The following is an 18,849-nucleotide window of genomic DNA, read 5'->3' on the forward strand; positions in this document are numbered from 1 at the left end:
GGTTAAGTGAATAAACGTGCAACCATTCTGCCTTGTATCAAAAGTTCACGGTCTTAATGCCAACTAAGCATCATTTAAATGCTACAGCCTACCTCAGTATTGTTTCTTAGCTTGTTGATGCCTTTGTTCACATCTTCTGATGGCTGCTTCCAACAGGATAAAATGCCATATTACAGTGATGAGGTCACTTGAACATGAGGTCACTGAGTTCATCGTACTTAAATAACCTCCATAGTCACTAGATCTGAATCCAGTAGAGCACGTCGGGATGCGGTGGAACAGGAGATTCACATTATGGATGTACAAGCGACAAATTCGCAGCAGTGTCAGTCTGGACCAAAGTCTGTGAGTAATGTTTGCAGGACCTTGTTGAATCCCTGCCACAAGGACTTAAACGAGCTCTGAAGCCAAAAGGGGTCCAACCCAGCACTAGCAAGGTGTACCTAATAAACTGACTGTATAATTATAAGCTTTAATTCTTAGCTCCCCAGCTGTATTGTGAAACGTGTCTATCACAACACTACACAAGAATTAGTATTTATTTGTATGTCTTTGCACGCCATCCTTTTTTTTTTGTTTCATTTTTTATCAGTTCCTTTAGGAAATATCAGACTTTTAATCTGTGAAATGACTCATTATGTTTAGCCGCTCTTTAACTTTATCTACAAACTGTTGCTGGGTGGATAGCATAGCAAAGTGTACAGATCTTTCTAGCTGAAAGCAGCTTGGAATTAAGGCTGATGATAGTCTTTATATTTTTATTAAATCAAACAAAAATTGTTATGATAGATTTCGATTGAATTTTGAGCAGTAGCTGCCCATTGTATTGCTTTTCACTGTACATTGCAGTGCTTTTTATGTTACAGGCAAATACTCCGTCCTATCCTAAGGAGGATTAAAATAGTATCAGCACATAAAATTGGCAGACAGAAAATGCTACATGCAGGTACTGGATGTGCTGCAGGAGACAGCATAAGTAATGGTGAAGAAGCCTTTTGATCAAATATTCTGGGTATATATGTTGTAGTATACTCAGTGGCGTGTCTAGAAAATTTTTGTTGGGGGGGCCAGGTAGGGGCACAGATTTGGAGAAGGGTGGCAGATGTAATTGGCAGATAATGTTTAAAAAAAATTCTACCAACCGTTAACCATAATTCAATAACCCTATAAACCTAATAACCGAATGCGCTTTTAACTCTTATTAGAATGAGATTTTAACCACTACGGTGCAAAGTTTTTAGATACTGTGTTGATAAAGTACAAGAGATACAATCAGTGCTTTGTCAGTGTTTACTCAGCATTCAAGGACAGCAATATTTGCATAGTATTTTTACTGACATATAGTGCACATATGTTTTGGGCAAAAACATTTTTTAATATTAAAATACGAACATTTGTAACAAACAATTGACAAATTAGCCAATTCCAATGTAAAACTTTATCTGCCTATTAAAAAAAGAAGATAATCTTCTCACAAACTGGTGTTTGATTTTGAAACAGGAAAAAAGTGGGGAAACAACTGAAAAGACTAACATTTGAATAAAACCTGAAAGCAAGTAAATACTTTCTATGCTGCCTTATGGTAAACTTTGGTAATATTGATAAAGAACAACACTGGCTGATGATGAAATACAGTCAGCCGGCATGGTGACACTGCCAGTATTAACCTGCAGGGCTGGACTGGGACAGAAAATCGGGCATTTTGACTAGAGACCGGCCCACCAGGTATTAAAGCCATAAAGACTTTGAATGAAAACAAATGCTGTTGTGACAGTGATGTACACTGTCTTGTTGGTATATGTATGATTTCTATACATTTTACGTCAGATAAAAACTTTGGTTGTAAGATTTAGATAATTATTTATTCAAAGTTTGATATTTTAAATGAGAATAAGAAAGAAAAGTATTTCTTTGTGCCCCCCCTTTCCCTGTTAATGCCCTACCTGCCCCCTGGCAAAATTTTCCTAGATCCACCCCTGCACAGTTACCAGCTGTCAGCTGCATAGAAAAGGATCCTGGTGTTATTTGTCTCTCAGAAACAGTTCATAACTTCCCTTCAACTCATTCATGTCACCTAAAAGGTAAACCTGTTTCTCCATCACCTGTTCAGCTCTGATGATTCAGTAAGGACATCTCCTGGTTTCATCTTCATGTTTCCCTCTCACCACATATCCAAACCGACATCATGACCAGCAGCTTTACAGCTGTGGCTCCAGCAAACCTCAACTGATACTAGAAATTAATATTAAATAAATTCTAACAACAGCTGATCAAGCTTAAACGTGCTGCTGTTTTCCTCTTTCTGGCGCAAAGTGGGCGATAAACAAACAAGAGAGAAAAGCCGATCAGCTGATCATTGATCAGTTTCATGATTGAAGTAGCAACAGGAGAGGCAGGGGGAGAGAATGAGAGAAGAAGAGGCAGCTGTGCAGCATAACGACAGAATAACTCCAGCTTTGTGTCTTTTTTTCATTATAGCGAAAGTCCGGGACAAACTGCGTCTCTTCTCAGCTCAATACGAAACGTGTAATATTTTCTCTGAATGAGGGACCATTCCATTTTTTTAAGGAGCCGTTGGCAACTCTATTAACTAACCTTATGAATAAAATAAAGTTCACTATCAGTAACATCATAGCACCCACCCAGCTGTATAAAAACTCCGTCAAGCTGGCTAGAACGCAGTACGAGTTATTGCAACTGACGGTAAAAAGTCAGCACAACGAAAATAAACTACACCTAAACTTGGTTTATATCTGACCCAGATAGACTGCAGGTCATAACTTCTTACCTGAACTTAAGTTCACCTGACACTCGGACTGGTGGCTGCCTCGGGTCTCTCCTCCTGCCTCCCCTTCCCTCATCCACCTGCTGGCCTCTGTGGAAGCCCCGCCATAGCCACCACCAAACAACTGAGTTATTTTTACACATCGACCTGCACCTGGCCAATCCACCACCTCTCATTGTTCATGCCATTACAAAAAAAAATAAAAAATAAGTCACCGGGCATATGTCCGGTATGCCCGATGGCCAGTCCAGCTATGTTAACCTGCAACCAAATCTGCAGCTCCATACAGCAATGTTAAGACTTAGATTATATCTTATAACTCATAACTCTTATGTTAGCTCCCCTCAGTAGCATACTGTCTGAAATATTCGATGGCTGCAATAATTCTTTAAGTGTTATTTTTTCCTTGGTATTCTAATTTCACCGAAGTTTACTAAACTCAACAAACTTAATATTACTTACCAGGACATTTATTCTGTCCTCATTTTCTTTCACCGAAAAATTGTTTCCTGCAGTGCCGTCTTTCGTGCTTGGCTCTCCTACCTTTGCTAATGTGATGCACATAGCGCAGAAGCCGATGCTGCATTCACATACACTCGGATATCTGAGCTTCACCGTGAAAACATAATCATACATTTGATATTTGATTGAATTTTATTGTTTTGCCTTTGGGATGGCACCTGGGGTGGCCAGTCTGGTTGGGGGGGGTGGCCTGTGCCCCCCCAGGCCACCCCGCTGGACACGCCACTGAGTATACTCACCACTCTAAGCACTTTACACTATACACTTTACACTGTCACAAACTGTGATGGATATATCAACTGTTGCTTTTGGCACTTAGTATCTTGTCCAGGATCACTTTGACATGAAGTACTGTAGCTTGAGATTGAAGCATTGACCTTCTTATTAGTGGGCAACCCCAACTACCACCTGAGTCACAGCTACCCCTCAGGGTTCCTATATGTGAGACCATATTGGAGAAGACTGTTGACTGTTTCTGTATTCTCTTTAACAGAAGTGTAAAACGGTAAATCCTCAACTGGCTTGTGGTGTGTTTGGAAGTACAGCTGTTGCTCATTGCAGTTGTGGTTGAATCCTCTATCGTGTGTTGCAGTTTGGTTAAAACACCTGCCGAAGATATAGATTTAATAATATCAAAATCCAGTATTTTGAAGCATTCAAATGAGAAAAAAATACATTTAGACCATTATCTTGAGAGTGAATGCCACATTTGGGCTCTACAGTGTATTTAATAGGGGTGGGGGAAAAAATCGATACTGTGTAGTATCGTGATATTTTGTTTGCTAATAAAGTATCGATACAGGGACAGCAAAAATCGATATTTTGTTACAAAAAAGGTTTTTGTGCTCTGACTTCAGAGCATGTTGATCCTTTTTCTGAGCAAGAATCCTGACATTCCTTCACTGTCCAAATGTGTTTAACTTTTTTTTTGGCAGCAATAAACATGACAGTTTACTTATTTTAATTTAAGACATGTTTTATTTTAATTAAGTTTAAAACGTTTTTATTTAATGTAAAATTATATTTTGTTTTAATTTACTTTCAAATTCTTCAGTTGCTGAAGGGGCTGCATAGTTTTCATGAATTGCATAGTTCAGAATAGCTATAATTGTACCAGATGGTTGCATTCAGTTAAGTTGGACTAGACTGTAATACAAACCGTTCAGTTTGTCAACAATAAAACTGACTGAAATGAGAGAAAGACTGAGTGCGAGACTTTGATATTAGATAAATTGAATATTGATAAAGTTTACCTTTATGTACAGAATCTGAATATCGCAAAATATTTTAAAAAATTGCAATAATATCGTATCGTGCGTTAAGTATTGTGATAATATCGTATCGTGGGATGTATGGTGATTCCCACCTCTAGTATTTAATTGTGTATCCAAATACTTGGCATCCTCAGTTACTAAATAAATATTCTAAAATCCAGCTCTTTTCTAAACTGATACAAAATTTTCTTTAACTACAGGTAAATAGGCCAATATTGTTGTTGGCTCTAGCTACAAATTTCATTTGAAAAGAGCTGCTGTAAATGGAATGGTATTCCTCTTTGAAATTATCGGGAGGCGGATGAAGACCTTGTGTTGTTGAGATGAAGTGCACTGATGTTGACAGAGTAATCGAAACTAAAGCCTTGCTGTCAGAGTTCTGGGCCCAGATCGGACTGCTGCGTGAATCATAGTAATTGGCTCTTGTCTCAGTGGTGGAGAACAACATCCATTAACGGAGAGGCTTTGGATGGAGGCGGTGATAGTTTGGCTTTAGCTTACAGTTTGCAGCTTGAGAGGAAAACTATGAATATTTATGGGGCTGGTGATCATGAATCCGTGTGTATATCTGTGGGATGTGATTATGCTGCGCAGACCAAAGACAATCAGATACAGTAAAACAAACATTCATTTGTATTCTGCCTTTACAAATGATTTCTCTATGTCATGTAGCTATAATAAATGAAAGAGAAATCTGCTTTCATTTGAACAAAAAAGTGCTTGTTTTCTTTTTTTTGTAGGTTTATTGGAGACTGTGAGAGAGACTCCAATTAAAATAAGAGTAATTAATGTTAATTACTGCATAATGTTCAATATATTATGTTTTGATTTCAGGGAATCATCCATAAACTAAATATGAGAAACATGTAAAGGTTTCCTCTGACAACACTGAATCATCCCCATCAGCATCCAGCCTATAATGACTCACTCAGGACGCCATTCATCTCCGCAACACGACATGATTGCAACGTTCATTTATCCATTGAGCCAGAATTACACCATTTACTCATCCAACTGGACATTATTACGCTGTTCATTCATCTAATATGGAGCCATTACTGCTGAAAGACCTGTTTCTACCTGGGGAACATTAAACCAGCTCCTGAATGATTAGACTCCTCTCTGACACTCATGTTGTTATATTCACAGGCTCAACACTTTAGTTGTCATTAGCGCCTCTTTAAGACTTTAGAACGAAACAATCAAAAGCTGTCCGAGTAAACTTCTTTTATCTTAAAAAAGCTGATCATATGCAGAGATAAGGCTTTTACCTCTCAGCATCAGAGCACTCCCACCCCGCTGTTTATAACATTTCATCAGGTTTTCACTCAGGCTAAGAGATGGAGACTAATCCATTTCCAGCTGTGTCAGGTATTGTGATAGTCATTGTGCTTTTTGCTGTTGATCTCTACTCTTTGAACCACTCAGCTTTTTTTCACTCAGATAAAGTTTGAATGTTTCCTTCTTTTTTTTTTTCTTGATTTTAAAGCATAAAAAAGACTTTCCCGCATCAACCTACTGTTGTGAACTACTTAACTGTGCAGCGAGGAACTGTAGCTGACATTAACCCTGCAATTCAAAGATAACACATCCACTGCTCCTCTCTGCTTATTAGGGCTAAAACTGGCACTGAAGCCCAGTAACAGATTTCTTGAGCTAAGAGTGCTATTACTCAGGATGTGTCATAGCTGTGTTCAACTATGCTTACTTCTCTCAGACTTTTAATTTTGTTTTGTTCACTCTAGGAATATTTTGAGGAGGCTATATTTGTGTGGAGATGTTGAAACAAATGTAATTATAGACCCTCAAAAAGCACAGCAGTGCACATGCTGACATTTACATGTAAATGTCAAAATCGGAAGGACTTTCATTATACTTTATGTTTTGATATTTCTCGACAGAGGTGTGTGACAGCGCACTGGTCTCCAATCTGCCGCCGTCTTCCTTCCGAAGCTCTTCCCAGCTGTCCAGCAGCCACGCCCCGGGTTTCGCCAAACTCAACAAAAGAGAAGGTGAGGAACAGATTCTGCTGCTTCCAAACGAAAGTACCTAACTAGTATTAAAATATATTTGATGATCTGAAACATGTAAGTGTGACAAATATGCAAAAAACTGATGCGAATAGTGTTTGTGCCTTTGGCATGGTTTGGGGAAAAAATAGGATTATGGATTAACTATTAGTTGGAATGGTGGTACATGCTTTTAATTTGGACCTGAATGTTTTTAACTGGGGAAAAAATGCAAGCTTGAACAACACAGCGTGTTAGTATGTGAGGCTTACAGTAAACAAGAAGGTGCCAGTGTGATCTTAGGGAAAAAAATCTACTTCTGTAATTTGTATCTGCGCAATCTGTAGGAGTACTCTGTCAACACGCTGCACGCTCTATATTAAATGCTAAATTATTTTAGCATCAATTATAATAGAGCGTAACTCATTAAATCTGAATTTGACTTTCTACTCTGCTTGGTAGTAAAGAAATGAGCAGGCGTTGCAGTGACACTTCAGGCCGTGTATTAAAGACTGTAAGAGCTAATTTTTCATTGTTGCCCTTTGCTGGCATTTGATGTTCAAAAGCCACCCTGCTGTAATGGAACTGACATTTCTTGGTCTTTCATTAACTAGGAGACGCAAAGATGACAGAGACAAGATTTCAAAGACTTGTGAACATTTAAAACTCTTAAAACTAATATTAAAAGTAACCTGAGACCATTTTATATTACCCATAAAGAAGATTATACTTACTGCTGATTGATTAAAGGCACTGCATGTTAAGATGTGAAGCAATTACAAATAAAAGCTATATTACATAACAGCCTGTAGACTGTTGACTTGATTTATAATACTACATTAAGTCTCTGATCCAGACTACAGCATATACAGACCTGCACCTTCTCAGAAATATAACTACACACTACAATAACCAGACTTCAGTGACAATGCAGGTGTGTTTGGGAGTAATATGTCTTGTAAACATAGCATATTGATTAGCACAAGGATGATACCTCAGTGAAACAACATGTAATAGGCTGTAATTGTCTCTTGCTTGCTCATTATGCTAATGCAGTAGCCAGTATTCTTCCAGAGTAGACATAAGCAGTTTTTCTCCTTTTCAAAGCGGTGACAGTATGTAAATAGATTCAGACTTCCTGAAGGCTTCCATCTTTCCTGTGCTTCAGTAGGTGTGTTTTTTTTTATATTGTGTGCTGTTTGTGTTTAAGATTTATTAGTTCCAAATCCAGTATGAACAGCTCAGTTTGCCTTGTGATTGCAGAGCAACACAGACCCAACACTACACAAGTATTATTAATGCAAACATCTACATCGTCCTATACGTTACAGATTCAACACAGTGCTGTAAATCATGCCTTACCCAGTAAGACACCGGGTGTGTCTCCAGTGCAGGTTTGTTACAGCCTTCACATGGGTTCAAATTACACAGGAAGTGAAGCATTTAGTGTGCGCTGAGCACTTTACTCCGATAATCGACCAAGTTCTCTATCCATTCCTGTGTCTGACTTCCTGGTATCTTCATCTACTTGCTGGCACTTACACTTGCTAGCACCAACATAATACCAGCGTGCGCAAGCAACCCACAAGCAAGTATCGGCCAGCGTTGTCATTATTTACGAGGATTCCCTCAGCGTCATGCAGAGAAGCACAGCTTAATAGCTACCATTAACTAAAACAACACAAGTTTGTTTTTTTCAGAGTGTAAATGCACTATCCATTGCATCTGTCTCATTTGATGGCGTTTACACAGTTATCATTAACATGAGCTGAGTTTGCAACTGGAATTGTTTCCGCCGTCTTATATGTTGCACAGTATACGATTGGGTTTTTATTTCCTCGAAATCCAAGTGAAATGTCTTGTTTCCATGTTTTGTAGTTATGTTAAACAGTAGTAAAAAGAGAAGACAGAGAAGAGATAGAATGTGCCTTCAGGATTTTATATATTGAGTAATTTCTCACATAAATCCTCTCACTGCTGCCATCAATATCACAGACACTTTGTGCTGTATATTTATGCAGTATATACTGTATATGTTAAAAAATCTCAGTGGTACACAGGCATAAATATTCATTTCTGTACTGTGGGAAAAAATCAAGGTTGGAAGACCAAGGCAACTGTAATATTTTTAGCTCAATCGGCCACCGATGATCTTATGCTGTGGTGAAGTGTCTATCGTGCATCTACCCACAGTTTCACTCCTCCTCCTGGAATGATCGGATTTTGATGAAAGTTTCAGACGGTCACCTGATGGATCTTCATCAAAAGTCTGCCCAAGGTCAAGGTCATGTTTGCTATTCTCTGTGAGCTTTAGTTCTCATTAGTTTGTGTAGTACTGCTAACCGATGACAAGAAAACTGGTCACTTTTCTTTTCTACTTCACGCTACAATAACCGATGTGCACCTGTGTTTCAGATGCACCTGATTTTGGGGTCATGTTGAAAATTTGTGGCACGAGTTGTTTGTTGTCATTTTGAATATATAGGTTAAAGATTAAGTCTGAAGAAAAATGTGTATAGTTTTATTCCTCAAAATCAGTATTTTTCTTCAAACTCGTGCCCTTACCTTTATCAAGGTTCGGACAGGATCTCACTGAGCATGTGCAGAGTCAGGTTTCGGACTCTAGCTTGTTTACTGAAATTAGATTGAAATTTGTAGTCTTACAAAAATATGACAATTGTTAGAATTGCCCCCAGCCGACCCATACATTTTAAATTTGCCACAGAGGAGAGCATTATAGGACAAAATAACTTCCTCAGGCTGCTAGTTCATTAAATTTACATGAATATAAAAACATGATGTTGATGCTATAACCCTGCACTAAAATAATCCAGGTACAGTCAAAAGACCCAGAATAAACTCTACATTCTTTAAGTAGTACAGTGTATCCACAGGGGTTACCGTTAATGTGTGAAGGAAAATCTGTAGAAACAGATCATTTAAACATGAAAGAACTCCTGGGCTAAAAAATGAGTACCAGCTGAGATCCCACGGCAGCGGTAACCTTCATGCATTTATTTTTCCTAATCTTGCTCTAGTATGTTGCCAGTAGATAAGGAAGTTCTTGGTTCGGGATCCCAGGGAGCATTCCCAGCTGTTTGCCGAGGAAATCGATGAATAAATGAATGTCTCCGACTCATTTCCATCTCTGCTGCAAACTCTGCTTCCTCTGGTTGTTCTCTAAGGAGCCGCTTCACTCTCACTTCATTTATCCACTAAGTGAACACCGATTATCAGGCTTTAAATATGACCTACACGGCACACCATAACAAGAAATCTATAATGTTTCACTCATTCAAACTTTATTGTTATTGATGAGCAGTAAAGGTCATGAACATGTGTTATATGTGATGAGATTATTCACTTTAAATGGAATAACTATAGATTACAATTCTATTTTTCATGATATACCAAGTGCATTTATACACCAAAAAAATGTGAATACGAGCAGAGCAGCCTCAGAACAGAAGATTGTAGTGATTCTTTAATCATGGGAGGTCTGTGTTCGCTGATAGCAAACAAAAACAATTTTTTTTGGCTTCCTTTAACCACTGAACCAGTTTTGAATTACAGCCTTTTGTTTGACATAAACTGTGATCTTCAAAGATCAGTTATTTTCCCTGCCAGGGACAGTGGTGCTTTGAGCTAAAAACTGGCATATTAACATGTTCAAATACACAATGTTAATATGTTGAAGCTTAGCGGAGGATTGTAAGTGTGCATGTTCAAGTAACTACAATGAAGTTGAAGTTGCTGTTTTCATTTTTTGAGTGCAATTCTGTATTTTTTATGAGACTAATTTGTACTAAATTATAAAGTAATAAATCCTCTATGTCTGTGTATAAACCTCAGTGTCGATCAAGTAGTTGCCAAAGATTTTATTATAAACGATCAAATAACTGCTGAAGGATTGCAGACAAAAGTTGTAGACCAAACATAAAGAAATTGTGGGTCTAAGTCTCAAAGTGCTCAGACACCATAAAGTTGGCTACAAAAATCACGTTTCAGGTGGCCCAATTTTCTTGTGAATCTAAACTTTGATTTTGTGGCAGAGGTGTGGTCCCTGGCTCAGTTGCAGGGGAGGGGTGGTGCAGTGAGCTCAAGGGGGCGGTGGCAGGGAGGCAGGGAGGCAGGTCCGGTCAGGTGGTGATGATCTTCCTAATGAAGAGTTTTCGTTTTATAGTGAAGCTGGCGACCGGAGAGGAAGGAGTATGTGCTGGAGACCAGCTGCAAAGTTGGCGAATCAGGTGTCGAACCGAAGGCAACTGCATGTGGGAAATTGCAATAAACAAAGTGATCACAATAACAGTGTGTCGGGTCGGGCTTTACAGATTTGTTTTTCAAAGTTTCACTAAATACTCACTGAAAAATGATACTGATTGGACTTTGGTGGTCAATAATTAAGGTCACTGTGACCAGAAACATGTTTTTGGAATTAAGGTTGAAGTCCAAGTTACTTTATGTCTACCCGTCAACAGAGTGAGTGAGTCATCCATCCTCGCCAGTATTTCCAGTAAAAACGGAGACAATAACGAATCATAATACAAAATACTGAAGAATTAAATAAATTACAGAGAATGTAGCATGGCAACGTTATGATTTGTTCATCTGGAATGAAGCTCTTTTTAAACTGTGCTGATCTGTATTTCTCCAGAAGGAAGAAAGTGGAAGTGATTATATGTAAAGGGTGAGAGAAAGTAAAACCAAACCAGCTGAGAACTTCGAGGTTCACCACTCACCTCAGTCTGGAAATATTGCACATTTGTGTAAACTACAGCTTGATATTTTACTGACGCACGCAAGGAATGAATGGACTGTTTGTATATGGCTTTATACTATTCTTCACATATATGGAAGACCTAAGGAAGAACAGTCAGGGATAAATGTGATGATAATGAGGATGCTAATAGAGATCCAGAGGAACCACTCAAAGTACTTTATACCACAAGCAAATTTGTACATAGAGCTCTTCTCCCAGCACAAGCAGATAACAGATGTCTTACCCAGGACTTGAGGGTTTAAACCAATAAGTGGATGACCCTCTCTGCCTCTTCAGCCACAGCAGCCATACAACAACAAGGCAGCAACACTGGGATTTGCAAATGAAAGACAAAAAAACAAAATCCCAAAGTCATTTATAAAGGAAACAAAAATATCCTTTTAAGCCAGACACTTTATGAAACAAAGCACCTTCCCTTTGCATTCACACATTCACCTGAGGGCCTGACAATGTACTTGGGACTTTAACCTGATGTAGCTGATCACAGTGGAGGTCTGAAGGGGACACCAGAAGTGGATAAAAACCCTTTTATAGTCTATTGATTGGAGATGAATGGCCTATTAACAGAAACCTGGAGGATGAATGACTCAACTATTTCAGTTTCCCCACTGGTTACTGTTATCCTTCATTTATCTTTCCTTTCTCTGCCGCTCACTCTCTCCTTCGTCCCATTTTTCTTTCCCTTTCCATATATCTTGCCCATCCCACCTCATCCTTTCGCTGAATTGCCCCTGTCCATCTTCTGCTTCATCTGCATTACATTTTATTTTCACTGGTAAGAAGTCATTTAGCCATCTCGGTCTTCTTGCCAAATGTTAATAGCAGTCTTCATGTTTAAACATTTTCTTTCTTCTGTAGGCACCGCTGACAGTTATCAGTGACGCCACTGCAATTATGCTGAAATTGACTTGAAAAGAATTATTGTGCCACAGTAATCATTTTCCCAAAGGGTTGGATTTGAAGGCAGAATTAAACTTTAATTGGAAGCTGTAAATTGGAACTACGTAAGAGCAGCCAACTAATCAGGTATTGATTTTCATATTCAGTTACGCTCTGCGGTTTCCAAAAAGTTGTTATTTCTAAAATAGTATTACTTAAGTATCTGGTTTTTTCCCTGCATGTAATTATATTTGCAGCAGTCCGAGCTCATGTTTCTAGTCTGAATAATTCATAAATTCCCCAAATTTACATGATGCTGGATCTTTTGAAAGTAACCTTCTTGTTTCCATAAATTGCAAAAACAGCAATATTATCACAAAGGTCAGAACAGATTCATTAATTAGTTAATTAATTTGGACACCTGACATTTATCAAATCAACTGCAAGTGTCGAAAACCCCACGAACACTTTGATTAGAGTGAAACTATTTCAGCAAATTCTGCAAATTGAGATTTTTACACTCTAAAATAAGATGTATTACTTTCTTCATGGGCTCTTTTTGTAGGATGAATCTTTCCTGCTTCTCCTGCAGAGAACCTGCAGTATTCCTCAGCCTGCTGCTGCTGTCAGTGCCGCATCGAGCCCATTGGCCTCCTGGTGGACTTTCTGTCCGACTGACATGTTATCAGGCTGCTGAAATTACCCTCCAGACTTGGTATTCTCATGCAAATGACCAGTGCTCATTCTGGGTCGGGTGCTTGTATCAATCTGTTACATGTCTTTCCAGCTGCCTTTCTCTCCCTTTAAGCTGCCTGTCTCTCTCTACCATTTCCTGTCTCACTTTTTTTAATTGTCTGTCTTTCAGTTCCTTTTATTTCTTCCTCTGGTCATTGCCTCTGTTCTGTTCCACTCGGTCTGCCTGCCTGTAGCTGCATGATCATGTATTAGCGCACAATTGAAGGTGAAATAGTAATTTGTTTATACTCATTCACCAACGTTGTACTTGGCAGCTTCCAATATTGTTGCATAATTAATATTAGACAAAGACTGCATTTGCCCTCGGGCAGCTAATTATGAAAAACACCTCATTTTCTCTCCATTCAGTGCTGAATTGTATGTCATGCGCTCCATAATCCATCCATCTACCCACCCATTTTCTTAACTGCTTATCTAATTCAGGATTGTGGGGGTGTGGGACGTAACACAGAGAGACGGACAAGCAGTTGCACTCCCATTCACTTCTACAGCTGTCACCAAGTGGCTTGTCTTGGACTGCAGGAGGTTCTTAGAGCATGACACACACAGTGGTGCAGTGGTTACTACTGTCACCTCACAGCAAGCGGGTTCTGGGGTCAAATCCACCGCCTTCAGGCTTTCTGTGTGGAGTTGAGACACCAGACTGAAATGCCCTAAATGTTATCATTCAGTACTGAAAATTGGAAATGCAGGTGTAGATTTCGTTTCTAAAATTCAAAGTGCCTTAAATCATTTCTTCTGGAATGGCCAGCAGCCGATAGATCCACTAGTTCCAAAGGTTCTGCTTCTATAAGAGTCTGTGGGAAAATGGTAATGGTGATCTAAAATTTGACCCCTAAAGGCCATCATGATAAATCTGGGTGGGAATGAAGAAATGCACTTGGCTCTCCCAAATTTCCATCACTGAAGAGTCCTTGAGCTGCTCAGCAGCCCAAAGGTTAAACTGTTTTGGGAAGTTCCCAAGGGTGGACTTGCTAGTGTGGTAAGAGTATTCCTTGAAAAGACAACTGTCAGTAAAACTATCTGAAAAGTTGAAACAGGTGTAACGTTAATCACTGTTTATTTGACTTTTGGAAAAATATCCAAAACAGATCTTTGCAAAATAACAATGTATGCAGCGCAGCGTGATTCTGCCCCGATTCGTCGGGCTACATTCATAATTTCATCCTCTGTTTGGCCGTAAAGGCTGTGATATCACACTCCTGACCTCCATTAACCTTTAGCTCTTTTTGTAGGTGGTCAGATCAGGTATGCTGACAGACAGTGGGGGAGAAAGAATCCAGAACGATCTCTTTGATTTAACGTGACAGCCGTGACACAAAGTGTTCAGACCATCCACCATCACTTCACCTCCATTGTATTAGCTGCAGTTACTGTGACAGGGTGGACACAGTAAATCTTTGTAACGCCTCTTAGCCTCTCAGTCATTTTGCTTTAATCTCTTTCTCCTTTTCTCCACAGTCTTATCTTTATGAGCAAAGGTCAGAGTGTCTGCTCTTTTCTGTTCTGCTGTCACTGGACACGTCTGTTAGTCAAGTTCTTAGCTCTGGCCTTTAAAGATCAGACTGGACCTGCCACCAGAGCGGCACAGATTTCCTTTCACCGTTTAGTTTTTTTCCCATCAGTCTGCCGCCACATTGTTCTGCATTATTTTAAAATGATAAACAAAATAAATAGTTGTTCCAACTGCTGTTTCCCATTTGAACTTCTTTACCTCGAAAACTGTCCCTACTGACAACCTGTACAGTTCAGGTTGTCAGTAGGGACAGTTTTCAAAATATTGAAAACCGCAGAACTTGCTGGACAGTTTATATAACTTGTCTGGCCCGGGAGCATCTTTGAGTCCACTGGGAGGAACTTGTAAGCATTGCTAGGCAAACTGACATCTGAAATACCCCGCTAAACCTGCTTCCACTTTGACCCAGCTCCGGCTCCCAAAAATTGGACAGAAAAATTCAAATCTGTCATGCTTGTCTCCTTCTCATTTATTATAAGTGTGCCTTGTTACGGCACATAGTAAATGCTGCACCAATGTCTTTTTTTTTTTCTTTCTTTTTTTTCGAAGGTTTATAATCTCTTTTGTGAAAATGAAGGTCTCAGGGAATGACTATAAAAGCACAGGAGAAAATGCAAACTCCACAAAGCAAGGCCCTGCACAAATTATGCTCAAGAACCTCGTTTTGAAGGAACCAGTGAGTAACAGTGCTGCCTATGGTCTGCATTCATTCTCACATGATGGCACAAACTGTCTGCAGAGCTGACAGCAAGCTAAATCTAATGGGCCAAACTGATAACATATGACTTCAAACCACCTGATATCACCTGGAAATGAGACAGTCAGTGTGATCCGTTGTTCTTTTGTTGTTTTAGGCCATGGCAAGATGCAAGTATTTGTCTAGGATACTCGATGAGCCTTTAGCTGGAATTTGTGATGTGTTTTGTTATGCCAAAGCTTCTGTCTTTGGTTCTTACTGCTTTAATTCCTTTATTCATGATGCAGGTCGCTCTAAGCCATAATTGGCTAGGATACAGTGTTCGGTGACACAGCAGGTTTTTAAGGAAACATAATCACCAAATCTTACAAGTGGCCATCTGGAATGACACCGGTGTTCTGTAATCTGATCTTGATGGTCTAGATTTTGTCATAGGGCTGCAAGAGGAGGTCCTGCAGCTATTTAGCTTTGTGCATGCTTTTGCCTTTTAGCCTGCCTGCACAGCAGCATTTTGAGAGAATAATTGGCTCCAAGCTGATGAAAGAAAATGAGAGATGGCTGCGAGCGTGTTTATGTTCTCTACGGCTTTCTGACACGCAGCATGGGTGTGTTAGCTTGTGAGCTCAGTGGGACTCTGGTCAGCAGCCTCCTTCTTCAGAATTCGTCCATCTGGTGTTTGAGCTCTGTGTGGCTGTTTTACACACACACACACACACACACACACACACACACACACACACACACACACACACACACACACACACACACACACACACACACACACACACACACACACAAAATTGCCTCTCTTTTTCTGCTTTTAGCACTTCTTTATTGTGCAGCAGCCCATTTAATCAACTGCAGTTTATCTGTCCAGGCAGACTTCTGTCAATAACTCCCACACTTCTGCATGCATTGTGAGCAGTGTGCATGTTTTCACTAATGTGTACACACACACACACACACACAACTGGGGTTTACCACTTCGGAGGACATTATATTGACTTACATTGATTTCCAGGACCTCACCTTGGCTCAGTCTTAAAGGGGATCTGTTATGCTTTTCCATATTCTGTTCCAATGGTTTATTCTCATAATTACACATTATGAAAATTGATTATGTGCCCTGTTACTGAACCTTCAATTGTTCAGGGCGGTTTCATGTCACACTATCAGTGTACTTTCTCTAATGCAAGGGTTGGGAATAAACTTCCTCCGAGGGGGGCTGGGTTCTCTCTTAGAGACAGGGTGAGGAGTTTGGTCATTTGGGAAGCACTTGGAGTACAGCTGATTCTCCTCAGCATTTAAAAGAGCCAGTTGAGGTGGTTCAGGTATCTGTCTCAGGATGCCTCCTAGGTGAGATAGTTTCAGGCATGTCTTAGAGAACAAGGCCCTGGAGCAGACCCAGGACACAATGAAGAGGTTATAGCTCTTGGCTGGTTGGGAATACTTCTGTGACTTCCCAGATGAGTTGAGGAGGTGGCTAGGGAGAGGGAGGTCATGGATTGTCTGACTGCTGTGCCTGCAATGGATGGATGGCAATGAACCTATACCTGGACCTATAACACTCATTTCCATTTCAGGTTTTTTTTACTGGATTCTACTGGAGTAGCTCTGCATGATTCATAGTTCAGAATGATCTCTATTCATATTATTCTGGGCCTTGGTGCAGCCCACAGTTCATCCTGTCTGAAGCAAAGTATTTTAGCTCTCTTTCTTCTCCCTTAAGCCAACTTCCTGGACTGGCTATGTAATAAGCACATAGGTGGGGCGACCTATCAGCTCAAGCGCCTGCATGACCTTCTCTTCTCCTTGACCTTATACAGAGCTGTAGGTAGAGAAAAATGTTTTGAAATGGAGCATTTTGAGCGGTTTAACCTCTAAGCTTTTGGCTCATATGGACTGTTAGATTTACTGACCTCATTATTGGAAATTTAAATATGAACATTCACCACTGCAACAGGATATCTTTGCAGAATGAGCTCCATTTAATCAAATAAGGAATATATTAAATTTAATAGGATGAAGTGATCAGGTTTAGTGTCGCTGTCAGATCTTTTACAGATCTACAGTTTACACACAGACATTATCTGGAGATGTTTTTTCATTGCTTTGAAATATTTAATGCTTTTAATGTAAGGTCTTTACCTTGAGGCAAGCCCCTTGAGGCAACTGTTGTTGTGTTTGGCACTATATAAATAAAATTGAATTGAATTGAATACTGCATCTTTTAATCTTACATGTGACCTATAAATATGCTTCTGTTCCAAAACTGTTCCAAAACTTTAAGGCCCTGTGCATCGTGACAAATTCAACTTTTTAAGTTCCTAAAGAAAGTTCTTAAAGTACGATTTATATTTGAGTATAGCTTCTGAATGGTTCTAATGATGCATACTGTGGTTCAATCAATTTTCATTATTCGGGTTTCATAACTGAAAAGTAGGATTTTTGGCTCACAATGAAAGGTCAAGCAATGCAATTCATTCTTTTTTCCTCACCGGAACTTATTTCATCTCATCCAATCTACATGGACATCTAATACATCACTTATCTATAAATGGTGTCTTTTTTTATATTCACATCTGTCTGCAGGAGCTGGAGGCTGGTCTCCTCTCATCTCAGACAAGTATCAGTGGTTGGAGGTCGACTTAGGTGAGCGCACCAAGATCACAGCTGTTGCCACACAAGGCCGTTATGGCAGCTCGGATTGGCTGACGTCCTACCTGCTGATGTTCAGTGACACGGGACACAACTGGAAGCAGTACAGACAGGAGGACAGCACAGGGGTGAGTAGGGTTTGGCGATCTTCTCCATAGTCCTATTGTCCCCCTGTGAGATAAGTGTCCCCCCCGTCCCCTTCCATCCACGAGCAGGGAAGGTAACTGAACAGGTAGTTGTTAAGGCAGCTATTCCAGCTTCCATAAAACATACAGTGCTGTGTGGGAAATAGAAAAATGCCACCGGCGCTACTGCTATGAGACAGACGGAGAGAAAGACCGAGGATTGTTTTTACACTTCCAGCATGATAAGAAACAAGTTGGCTACACCAGCAGGAGAACATCATTTAGATATAATTGTGAATCGTTTAGTCTGTCATAATTAGTGCCTGTAAGTGGGCTTTTTCAATCTGTTTTTGTATACGTGGAACATAGCTCATCTGTCTCTATTCTTCACCATGACCTCACCACACACAGCAGTCTTTTACCAACAAACACACAAAAAAAGTTTCATAGACCAGAGTGACAACAGACTAAAGTACCCTCTTCCTATTTCTGTGATGCTGACTGGTGAATGTAGCTGCTCTCCAAACCATACCTGCCAACAATGCTTTTTCCCCAGGTTTCTCCTGTGTTTCCAGGAAAAATTCACAATGACTGTTGACTCCCTGAGCCTGGTTCTGCCAGAGGTTTCTTCCTGTCAAAAGGGAGTTTTTCCTTCCCACTGTTGCCAAAGGGCTTGCTCACAGGGGTCCTGATTTTTGGGGTTTTCTCTGTTTTTTTCTGTATTAATGTAAGGTCTCTACCTTACAACATAAAGGACATTGCGGTGACTATTATGATTTGGCGCTATTGAAAATCAAATTGAATTCAATGCTGTAATCCATAATCCATGCATCCATAAATTTTGTTAG

At 39.8% G+C, this 18,849-nt stretch overlaps 1 protein-coding gene across 1 annotated transcript in view; it reads left to right on the top strand.

The window, feature by feature from the left end:
* The window catches only part of LOC146368064 (contactin-associated protein-like 4), a 143,532-nt gene that overhangs the window by 31,160 nt on the left and 93,523 nt on the right, over positions 1-18,849 (top strand). The window contains exons 2-3 of the mRNA XM_084911306.1: positions 6,483-6,593; positions 17,811-18,004. Of these exons, the coding sequence (XP_084767432.1) occupies positions 6,483-6,593; positions 17,811-18,004 (305 nt within the window). The remainder of the gene's footprint in view (positions 1-6,482; positions 6,594-17,810; positions 18,005-18,849) is intronic.

This window comes from Perissodus microlepis, chromosome 18, assembly GCF_051167445.1.
Source record: "Perissodus microlepis isolate ML-2025 ecotype Zambia chromosome 18, ASM5116744v1, whole genome shotgun sequence".
Lineage (NCBI taxonomy): Eukaryota > Metazoa > Chordata > Actinopteri > Cichliformes > Cichlidae > Perissodus > Perissodus microlepis.